The 12,013-nt window shown below is 36.8% G+C and overlaps 2 protein-coding genes across 3 annotated transcripts; one reads left to right on the forward strand and one right to left on the reverse strand.

Annotated features, from left to right (window-relative positions):
- Positions 1 to 1,775: 1,775 nt before the first annotated feature.
- On the forward strand, positions 1,776 to 5,130 carry LOC148867839 (putative protein phosphatase 2C 2). Its single transcript, XM_088976976.1, has 4 exons — positions 1,776 to 2,309; positions 3,271 to 3,468; positions 3,553 to 3,788; positions 4,186 to 5,130. The coding sequence occupies exons 1-4, from the start codon at positions 2,118 to 2,120 to the stop codon at positions 4,757 to 4,759; spliced, it is 1,200 nt and encodes a 399-aa protein (XP_088833102.1). The 5' UTR covers positions 1,776 to 2,117; the 3' UTR covers positions 4,760 to 5,130.
- Positions 5,131 to 5,871: 741 nt separating this feature from the next.
- On the reverse strand, positions 5,872 to 11,104 carry LOC148867840 (uncharacterized). Of its 2 annotated transcripts, XM_088976978.1 has the most exons (8): positions 10,629 to 11,104; positions 9,288 to 9,387; positions 7,818 to 7,913; positions 7,687 to 7,739; positions 6,904 to 6,952; positions 6,379 to 6,426; positions 6,115 to 6,210; positions 5,872 to 6,019 (listed from the first exon to the last, which is right to left on the reverse strand). In XM_088976978.1, the coding sequence occupies exons 1-7, from the start codon at positions 10,847 to 10,849 to the stop codon at positions 6,136 to 6,138; spliced, it is 642 nt and encodes a 213-aa protein (XP_088833104.1). In that variant the 5' UTR covers positions 10,850 to 11,104; the 3' UTR covers positions 5,872 to 6,019; positions 6,115 to 6,135. The 2 variants fall into 2 exon arrangements, with proteins under 2 accessions (XP_088833104.1, XP_088833103.1); XM_088976977.1 differs by having other exon boundaries at positions 5,872 to 6,210.
- Positions 11,105 to 12,013: the final 909 nt, after the last annotated feature.

Here is a 12,013-nt window from a genome sequence, read left to right on the forward strand (position 1 = left end):
AAATTCTTAAATATAAGTCACTGTTTTTAAAATCGGACGGTCGGATCGGAAAAATCAGGAACTGATTCCATTTTTCTCCAAAATTGTTTTTTCCTCAAAATCGTTGATTTTGCTCAGCAAACCGCTGAATTGATTGGAAATCGTTCGGACCGTTTTGACCATTTTCTAATTTTTTATTTTTTTGTCAGAATGGGCCCGCCATTCAGGTCGAACAGTCGGACCATTCAAACCGGTAACTGGACCCCTTACCGATTCAGTCACTAGTTCGTTTTTAAAAACCATGATATAAGTATTTAACACAAAGTTCAAATATTGACACATATAGGGTCATATTGGCTTTCGGGGGTTTGACTAGTTCAGAGGGTGGGCGGACCCCTTAAACTGACCACTCTGAACCAAATTTGAAAAGAAGAAAAAAAAAAAAAAACTAGAAAAAATTATTATTTTTTTAACAGTAATCAATCCAATTCTAATTTTAGCCATTAAAGAACTCACAACCATGATAATAATTTAACCCATTAAATCACCAATAAATAAGTTATTCAGTTCAACCACTTCAATTTATTATTTAAATTTTCGTGCTAAGGGGTAGGAATCATAGGTGAATAAACAAACATTGATGCTTTTCTATAATTGAGACATGGAACCTTGAAAAGTAAGTCACTTTTATCAATTGTCACATTTTAATTGTAGAAACACGATTTTGTTTTTTTTTGTTTTTAATATCAAAAGGCAGAATATTTCAAAGGGTGAATAACCTATATACCTCACTTGAGTTTCTGGTCAAATATTGAGACCACCCGTCGGATTTTGTGATCCTACACATTAACCACATTTTACATCAGGATTTCGTTTGGCTTTAATATTTCCAATTAATTTTTCATGCAAAAAAAACATCTCTTTTTCTATCTCTCTTGAAACTCCGTTATGATCAGGTTGAACTTAAAATGTTCCACCGTTTTCACCCCTACATTAACTTTTTGCTGGTTTTAAACTTTTTATGAAATTTAATTTTATCTTGGTGCACCCCATAAATGTAAAATACATATTGCAAAACGTAAATCAATAAAAAGTTAGTAAACTTTAATATACATTAAAGACAAAATTGACATTATTATTATTATTATTGAGTGTATTTTAATAATAATTATTTCTATCTAACGAAGCCCTTATATTGTGTGTATTTGAAGAACCTACGTTTTGTTTCAGCAGTTAAGTAAAATAGCTATTTGTCGTAATAAAATGATGACAATTAAAAACTGTAAATTATTGTAGGTAAAGGGATATTTTCGTCAAATGATGAGGAGGATTCCTCACTCATACGTCACCCAAAGCAAGAACTGATGCCAGCAAGTGTGAAACGCGGAGCTGGTTTAGGTCCCCACAGCCACGAGGAGTCCCCCCACCCCCCACCCCACTCATGGTCGGCACGGTATTCGGGATTCGGCAAGAATTCGTATTTCCAAGATTACCCCTAAACCATTCATTCTTCGAAACCAACTTTTTACGCGAGCAACTGGTGGGAGTGGTCGTATACCGTAAATACCCAAACTTTTCCGAAGCAAAAGTCAAATTCAAAGGAGCTACAGCCTACAGGGTCGTTACAGTTAAGGGTATTTTCGTCAACAAGGGGAAAAAACTGTCACCTTTCTTAGAAGGTCACGCGGCGACCTATAAACAGCTACGTGGCACGCGCTAATGCCAGTGCCGTGTTGTGATCAAATAGTAGCTTAATCGTACGGATAATATGGATCCATTTGTCTGTCAAGAAACGCAAAATCAAAGGTGCCAGCCAGTTTCCAATACGCTCAACACGGCGACTATAAAATCCAGTTCGAGCAAAAATGTCTCAGGTTTACTTCGCGAGACCAAATACCAAGCAACGAGAAAGAGCGAGAAACAGAGGAGAGAAGGAAGAAGAAGAAGCCCTAATCTATCCAGGATTTTTGTTTTTTGTTATCTGATTGAAAGAAGCACACCTTGATTTTTAATTTTCTTTGCATCAAAACCCTAATTTTCTGCAAAGAAAACTTTCCAATCTGTCGAGATTTCTCCTGAAGGGGAGCATCGAAGATTTTCATCAGTTGTCCTTTTTTTCTGATGATCGTGGCCCGGAAATGGTAGCAGAGGCGGATTTTGTTTGTCATCAGACCATCCCGGTTCTGGATGTTCAGTATCGATGCGTCGCCAAAGGAAGCAATCCTCAGAAGATTGAAGACATCGTCGACGTCTCGACCCCGTCGTCGCCGGTTTTTCACCAAATTCGCGCGTCCGATTCGGTTTCTACCGACATAGCACGCCCTGAGGTGGTAAGTAATTTTTTCGTTGACTATTTTTGAGGTGTCGTGTATCTGATCATTAGGGTTTTTTTTTCTCCGTTTTGTGGTATTCCTTTATTCAATTTGTGAGTGATTGAGAAAATTAGGTCTTCTTAACAGAATATGATTAAAATCACTAGTTGTTTTTTATAAAATTGAGAAAGATTTTAACCTTTTTTATGGTTATTCCTCTGCTTTTGGAGATAATTACGCTGTTTTCAAAAATTCAGAAAGATTTCATGTCTTTTACCTTCTGCAGGAACGAACTTTAGGGTATGTTACAAACTTGAGAAATATTTCATGGTTTGTATCATCCCGACTTATTAAGATCTTGTAGAACCGGATATATGTAGGTTTCTGATATTTCGGTGACTAAGTAAATTTTGGCTTGTATTTTGGAACAAATGTTATTTTTATTCCTGACGCGTATGTTGGGGGAGTAGATCTTACCTTCTTCTGAGAAGATAAAAAAAGGAAAAAAAAATCATCTTTAAGTTACCATCTAGATCTATAACCTTCTAGTTTTGCATCTTTTAGAATCAAGCCAGTTTTAGAGTAACAAAATTATTTCTTACAACATCAAAATAAGACTATTAATATCTTCGGTGATAAGGAAAGGGTCTCAACCGATGGTTCTCTGGCATTCTTGACTCTCAGAAGTCAGAACTTGATGATCAGTAATTTTGGTTCTTACTCTCAAACCAGAAGAGGAGAAAAGCAACTTGTGTAAATCACAACTAGAGAGAAATATCGGTTTTCCTGGAGCCTATTGTTCTAGAGTCTCCCTGCTGTCCACAAGATTCCTTGAATGGGTTGGCAAGAGAACCATCGGTTGAGACCCTTGTTTATTGTTCAGATCATGGATCTTATAGGAGAACTTCTGTTCAAGATTAAAGCAACTATTTTAGTTGTTCCCAAACTTGACCTCCATATTTCCCTTGTTCTCTTTCAGGATGTGAGGTCACTGGAAACTATTTCAAATGTCACACTTGAGTCGGCCATCATACAATTTGTCCCAAGCATACGTTCAGGTAGCTTTGCCGACATTGGGCCCAGAAGATTTATGGAAGATGAACATATACGTATTGATGACCTATCGGCGCATTTGGGGTCACTTTTCCATTGCCCCAAGCCAAGTGCATTTTACGGGGTAAGTATTTATTCCTTGTCATAATATCTGACCCTTTTATTAGATTTTTTTTTGTTACTTATGGAAATTGGGCGTACAATGCAGGTGTTTGATGGTCATGGAGGCCCTGATGCAGCGACATATGTCAAGAAGAATGCGATGAGATTATTTTTTGAAGACGCAGACTTCCCACAGACTTCAGAGGCTGATGATGTTTTCTCGGAAGAGGTTGAAAGTTCAGTACGCAAAGCTTTTCTTCTGGCTGATCTTGCTTTGGCAGATGAGTGTACTGTTAGCAGTTCCTCCGGGACAACTGCACTTACTGCTCTTATACTTGGAAGGTTAGTTTGAGCTAAGAACAATGATTTTTGTACTATTGATACACTCGGGGCATGTTTGCCAATATGCATGCTTTTGTTTTCCAAAACAAAACAGCTGCCACATTAACTGATATATGCTCAGAAATTGGGAAACACTCAATTTCTGAAATTGCCGTTCATCTTCAGTTTCAGAAATTGTCAAATATTATGATGAAGCAATAAATCCGAAACTAAGCTTCTACAAAACCCTAAAGAAGAACTATGCTAGTTGGAGTTCAGACATTTAGGATCGTCTTTGGTTGGCAAACAGTCTTACCATATAGTATTCTGGGTGAAAAACAAAGAAGCAATCTTCACGAGGGTGGAAGTTTGATATGGTTTTGTTGTTGTCTCTAACTTTCGTCTGTGATTGTTGCAGGCTTTTAATAGTGGCCAATGCTGGTGACTGCCGAGCAGTTCTCTGCCGGGGAGGAGAGGCTATCGAGATGTCCCAAGACCATAAGCCCATTTACCCATCAGAACGCAGGCGGGTGGAGGAGTTGGGTGGGTATATCGATGATGGGTATCTCAATGGTGTTCTATCTATCACTCGGGCCCTGGGAGACTGGGACATGAAAGTCCCTCGTGGTTCGCCATCACCACTCATCGCGGAGCCAGAGTTCCGACAGATGGTTCTCACAGAAGATGATGAATTCCTGATCATTGGTTGTGATGGCATATGGGATGTGATGTCAAGCCAGCATGCAGTCAGTGTTGTCCGTCGCGGCCTACGTCGCCACGATGACCCAGAGCAGTGTGCGAGGGATCTTGTCACGGAGGCTCTCCGCCTCAACACCTTTGATAACCTCACTGTGATTGTTGTCTGCTTCTCTCAATCGGACTCCCAGAGGGAGGCGTCACCGCCTCGACAGCGGAGATTGAGGTGCTGCAGCCTTTCCACCGAGGCCCTATGTAGCCTGAAGAGTTATCTCAATAGCAATGACAGTTGTTGAGTGTATATATAATTATTTTAGCAGCAACCTTAATTCCGATTGTGGGGTGGAGGATGCCATCTGTTTCTGGCTGCTTCAGATTTTGGTAGAAAAAGCAGCTTACAGTTTTGTAGGGAAATGGGCTGGTTGTGGGTTTCTGGTGTGATGTACATGTCATTCAGTAGGCCGGTGTGGTGGTTTGCCGGTGGTGGTGGTGGTGGTGGGGGGGAGATAGAGATAGATTAGATTACTATGATTTTATAGTCTTTAATTGTTATTTGACATTTTGTGTAGATGTAAATTTTGGTGAGCAGGAGGGCAATATTGAAAAGCCCTGATTCATGTTATATTATTTATTTTGTGTATATATAACCCACAACCATCTCCGTCCACATTCGTAAGGGTCTCAGTCTCTCCGATTCCGATCGTTTTCTGATGGATCCGGTCCCTGACCTTTTGCCATCATCTCTCCATCCTGGTGGCAAGTGGCAACAAAACAATCTTGAATTGTTAATGTGAGGGTGCGTGACGTTTTATGATTAGTTTTGGTGCTGTCTGCATATTACGTGTTACAACTATTATACATTCCGGAAAAACATGTAACTAATTGTGGTTTTTGATAGTCCAAGTCTTTCCAATCCTTAGGATAAATTGCCTGTTTGTGGGGTAGGCTGTTGAGTGTCACTGGGTTTGACACGTTCACTCCTTCACGCTCTTCTTATAGGTAATTATATTTTCAGAACAAAAAAGATTACGGGTTAAAAACATTGCTTTTGACTATTTGCCACATCATATGTTTGAGTGCCCAAATATAGCTGTGATAAACCTAGGTGCAGTGAAAATTGAATGTGGTAAAAAATATACAACTAGCTTTTATCTCAGCCACCCAAAATATGCTCTTATCTCAATTTATCACTCTAATCTAAAATAAGACCTAATCAGACCTTGAAGGTTGGCTTCAGAATTCCCAAATGCCATCTAAAATTTCAATGTCATATTGATCTTCATGGGGTCAGCATGAAAACTAGATTATAGAAACAAAAGTTGGTTAAGATCCGGATGAAAATAAAGGGATGTATGGCTCTTAGCTCCTTTTTAGTTATTTCATTCCTCCTTACATCACACTGGACAGATAAAAGTGAAATAATTTTTTCATCAATTAAGGTATTAAACAAGATACACCGTACATAATCAATGGAGTAACATATCAATTGTGTGGCTTGCACATCATGTATAGCCTTCAGGTCTTCAGAACTCATGTTTAACAGCATTCTGCAACTGCTGCAAACCACATAGGCAACTAAAGGAGTAAATTTCACACAGAAGCAGGCAACTGTGATAGAATTCATTTATCAGTTAAAAAATAAGTAATGCACATAATCAAGACTCCAGTTTGTTTAATAGCCTTTTGCAACTTTCGCGAATCGCTCCAAACCACGTAAGAGCAAGCCCTCAAGAAAGGGTTGCAATGCCTGAACCAAAAACACAAACATGAAAAGCATTTTGTTCTTTTAGAATTTTATGCTTTTAAGCACGATTAAAGCTTTTCAATTGAAAATGTTATCTATTCAGAAAAGTTAAATAAAATGCCCATTTAATGTAATATGTGTAATCTCTACAGGATATCCTGGCTAACTTACCGATGCCACTGGAATTAGAATTTGAGGAACTTCATATGAAACAGTTAGCTGAAATGGAAAATTTACACAAGTAAGGCCCTCTTTTTCAAATGGAACCGCAGGAAAAGAAGAGGAAATGACATCATGACTACTCCCTCATGTAACTCATTGTTGCTTGTACAAGTTCCATTTGTAGTCATATATGTTCAATTGGTACGCACGAAGTAAGAGATCAATGTGATATTACAATGCAGAGATTGGTTACTTCTTATCCAATATGTGTGTGTGTCTGTATACAAGGGCCTCTACCCAATGTTGGTCCCAACAAATCATGGTCTTCAGAAACTGGATATGGACCTAACCTTTGGCTTTTTTTTTGTTTTGTGCATAAAGTGACCACTCCTCAGACTCACCCACATTCTCACACTTGTCAGGCCAAGTGAGTAAAAAAGACAGCATAAATTCGATTCAGATAACCATTTCACAAACAGATATGATGGGGTGATATGATAAATATAGAAACCAATGCTATATAACCAGTCTCACTTCTACAGTGCACGATGAAGGACCTCTGGGATAAAACCGAACTGCTCCTCTGCCAAGTGAAAGGAAAGGTTCATCAAAACTCTATCGTAAGACTGGTCCAATGAAAAAAAAAAAAAAACAGTGAAGTACACAATCATACATGTCCTAATATATCTTTCTTAGCTGAGACCAACCGATAATCCACAATTACTGAGTGGTATCAGTAAAAAACTGTTTCTTTTTCATTTTCACTAAATAGGTGTCCAGCATACAAATCTATGCTTTTTGTACAACCATACAGTTGCTGGTTTTAGGGCATTCTTATATATTGTTGCAATGTACTTAGTTTATGCCTCTTTTGCTTCTTTAATATAATTATCCTATATATTTCTGCAATGCACACAAGATGAGTACTTAAGTTTATTGTATTCTAAAAAGTATAGGAACATACAGATGCTCACATACCAAGGTGCTATGGTGCATGCAGAATCCAATTTTTATTCTTGATGGAATTGCTTTGATGGTGTACCAACTGAGCAAGCTGGTACCATCAGTTTCTTATGTACAAACAATGTGGATCAAAAAGTCAGTCATGATTACCACCTAGCAAGAGGTGAATGGAAGCCCAAAATTGGTCACTTTTAGTTTGTCTTGTTTGAATTTACTGTAGGTGAATACTAAAAACAGTACGAGTGTCTTATTCTTTTAGTTTGTATGATGCTAACATATACATCTCTTTGGGAAAATTCCTAATAGAGGGAGTCTCTTTCATAGGCAAAAGATTGCCTACCATACTTGTAGTACCTGTTTGGAAGACCTTCTAGAGATCGCCAGTGGATTTTCTGATTTGGAATAGGCTGCAAGCAAGGTAAGATAGTTTGACTTTAAAACAAAAAACATCATAAAAATATTTAGATAAGGTTCCCAGCTCTCACCTGAAGGTTTCGAGCCAGCCAAGAAAATTCAATGTCACGACCAAATGCTTTATACTTCAGTGACCAGCGTGATAGATCGGGCTTATCCTCTAAAACCTGTAATGTTTCACCCCATCAGATTTTCTAACATTGATTACCTACTAACAATTTGGGGCATCTAAAGGCTAACCTCTGAGAAGTAATAGAACAAGAGAACTACTTTGGGATTGGGTGGCAGGCTTCAATAAACAGTTTTCGTGCTTACAAAAAGTTTCCATAAAGAAAAAACACAGATGCCCGATCAAAGGAGCACTCCAAAGGGAAGGAAATGGGTTAAAAAAAACGAAGTTTCCTGACATAAAGATAAACCATTTGGCATTAAGCATCTAAAATTTGCTTTGCTACCATGAAGAAATACATTTGAACCTTTTGAAACAAGGGGTGCTCATTTCATATCACCCTCATGAGATATTGTTAGTTAGACATTCACTGTATTTCCAACTATAGATTTTCAGATGTGATCTTTCTTGACTAAAACACAAAAATGGATGAGAAAATTGAGGAAAACATCATGCTTTTTAACTTCAAAACTAACATTTCAAGATATTATTTTGCTAAATTTCTGGCTAGGAAAATTAAGCTGTTATAAACAGATGATCAAATTGGAGTGTCATAGGGCAAGGTAAACCAAAGTATATGGAAATATCTAAATTGTTTTTTTACAACCCCCCTCCCCCTTATCAAAATGCTTCTTTCTTTTCTCATTGAACAACACTTTGGTATTGGCCAAATAAATGCTTCTTGCTTTTCTCATTGATCTAGTCTTGGAAATCTTTTACGACTACAGGGTATTGCTATCATTGTCTTCTTTCTCATGTTAAACCCAACTTCACTTGCATCAAAGCTGAATTGAGTAACACAGCAAATTGGTTCCCAGTGGAAGCACTAATACTGCAATACCCTGTCTTAAAAGACTTTTAATGAAATCTACTATTTATACTTGGCTTAAATAAAGAAGAGATATGGATCAGATTCAGCTAAATTCGAATCCAATCCAATTACTGAAATTCCAAATCCAAATCCAATCTGCAATCCTAAATATCAGACTCAGACTGTTTTATTATTGTTAAAATAATGACAAATTAAAAATATACATATATCATTAAACTTATAGATAGACGGAGAGAGAGAGAGAAAGAGAACATTATATAATATACATCCAAATTCGAATAATCAGATCGGATATTGGATTTTCAGAGTCCTTTGACAGCCCCATAAAAAAATATCCAGGAGGGAGACAAACAAAATCTAAAGAGATGAGCATCAAGTAATCAAGTGAAGTGGTGAAACTGCATATTCAGTCAAGCAAGGGAATATTATTCTAAAATCTCAAACGTTTCAAATGAAGTTCAAACAATATTGATACATGGTGCAAGTTAAATCTAAGTAACAATTATATGCAACCGAACAAGGGACATCAACTGTGCACACCTTGACAGATGATATGAAAGGCATCCAACGGGGAATGGCTTCACGATCTAAGTAACATTTATATGCAACCGAACAAGGGACATCAATTTCCAGCTTAGCCCTGCATTTACATTTTTCTAGTTAAATCTAGTAAGTAAGAAAACATGGAATCAAAATGGAACCTGACCACAAAGAAATTAACATGGTGGGACCATTCCCAGACAAGTATAGCATTCAGAAACATCATCCATTGCACATAATATTGAATAAATTATTATCAGTAAAGAATATCAACTGACAAAAATGCACAACAGATTTCTAAGAAATATCTTTGAGCAGTATTCAATGAACGATAAGGATCTGATTACAATGATTTGGATGATATACAAAGACAACTTGGCCATTATGAGATCCTGGAGTCCACTTTTAGTCCTTTGCTGAATGAGTGTAGGACCTTGTGCTGGTGAGAAAGCACAGCCAAGTAACTCATGTTATCATGTAGAATTAAAGATTCTGTCGAACAGGGCAATGTGGTTTTTTTAATTCACTGCTGGAAGGAGCCCTCCACTCCTTCAAGGCTTCAACAAAAGTTTCCCCCCCTGATATCTAGAAACCTTTTCGGATGATCTGCACAACCTTTAGGAGTTCAGCTTCTCAGACAGCTCTAGATAATCACTGTTTCTTTTCCAATGTGAAAGTTAACAGGAAAAAAATAACGAACTCAGCAACGAGAGAAGAACATATTGAAAAGAAGAACGAATTCATCAAAAAATAATAATAATAATAATAATAATAATAATAAAAACGAACATCCAAGAAAATATACAATTAACTGGCCACGAAAGACCACCCCCAAAATTTAACAGAATGGCATTTCAGATCAAAAAGAGGTCTCTAGGCAGATAATCAACAAAGAAATAGTTTGCTGGTCGAGAAGACCAATTCTCGGAATAAGCAAACAGAAATTGGTATTTATCCATAAACTAAGGATAAAAAAATGAATGTTTCTTCACAGGAATGAGGAAGTGCTAGTATTTAGAAATAGGAATCCCACTAATAAATAAAAAACTGGCCCCTAACAACCAAAAATCAACAAAAGATGCTCTATGATTGACGATTGTCATTAACAATTCCAGCTCAGAAATGAAGATTGGCAGCTAGGCGCAAGTGTTAATCTACAGAAAACACTAGGAGTCTAGAAATCATAATTGTAACATAGAATGCCTTGTGATTAATGATTCAATCCGACTGAATAAGACCCTATAAAGGAAACAATGGTTTCTGGTTCGATCACAAAAGCTGTAACAAAGAAACAAATAAAAAAGCTAAAAGAGATTTTCTCTAGTGAGTTTAGGTCTTTACGTGCAATCTTGCCATTCCATAACAGGGGAGAAAGGTCTGACGCCAGTGAAGATCGAATTTCTCTTGACCCCATACGAGTTCCTGAAGAAAAGTTCACCGAGAGAAGATCTTGAAGAGCCCCTGCAAGTTGAAATGGCATTTAGCAGAAACCCATTTCTCGTTATTCTGAAGTGTGGAAGTGAGGTCGGGCTTGAAATGAAAGGGACTGCTGCAGCAGACATGGTCGAGAGAGAGAGTGAACAGATAATAATAAGATACAAAGTGCAGCCGGTGGTCCGACACCAGAAACTGAATTCTCGACTTTACGTATCGGATGAGTAAAGGCAAAAAATGTTTTCCAAATGCTTTATATCATCGAGCCGATACGTTTCGAGGGTATCGCTGGGTACCCGTACGGTGTAACCTCTTATTTTCAGTTCACGCTATCATGGTCACGGACAGGCTCTTTTAACACTTACCCTTGTTTTTCGATTCACACCTTCATTGTCACGGACAGGCTCTTATAACACTTACCCTTGTTTTTCGGTTCACACCTTCATGGAGGATCCTCCATGTCCTTACCCTTCTGTGGACGTTTAAAGCCGATACGTTTGATCTGTTAGGAATTGTCGAATATCATGTATCATTGATAAAATGAACTAACAAAGAAAATTTGTCTAAAATTCATCATGAGTTTTCAATATTTCTCTTAAATTCACCACAACTTTTCAAAATATCTAATACTCAATGTGCCACTAAGTTTTTATTTTCCAAAACTCACCTTCTCTTAGTGCACTGTTAGTGCTTCTTAACAGAGGAGTCTATGTCAGCATAAATAACAATTTTCATGACCAAATTATCCTTGAATGATGAGTTAGAGGAGAAAAATGGTCTATTTCAGTTTTCAATTTTCTTGTTTGTTTTCATTTTTAGTGTTTTGTTATAATTTCCAATGTTTTTTATAATTTCTGTTTTTTTATATTTTTCTATTTTCTACAATCTATAAATTTTCTTGTATTTTTTGTTATTTATTTGCAATTTGTGTTTTTCTATAATTTTTGGTGTTTTTTCTACAAGTTTTATTTTCTGATTTTGTTTTTCAATTTCTATAGTTTCTATAATTTGAAAATAACTTTTTATTTTGTTTGCAATTTTTATAATTTTTATATTTTTTGTAATTCCTATGTTTTTATGTATTTTATATTTGAAAATATTTTTTGAACCTTTTCCTTTTTTCATGTCTAAATATTAAAATGGTAATATATTAACACCCGTTAATTTATTTTGTATATACTTTATATTTTTGTATGAAAGTTAAAATGGTAATGTATTAACACCGTTAGTGTTTCTAAGGTCAAGTTAGTGACATGGTGAGTTTTAAACATTTTAGAAAGTTGTGGTGAGTT

Source organism: Nelumbo lutea, chromosome 3, assembly GCF_056320005.1.
Source record: "Nelumbo lutea isolate HS-2025 chromosome 3, American lotus-T2T, whole genome shotgun sequence".
Lineage (NCBI taxonomy): Eukaryota > Viridiplantae > Streptophyta > Magnoliopsida > Proteales > Nelumbonaceae > Nelumbo > Nelumbo lutea.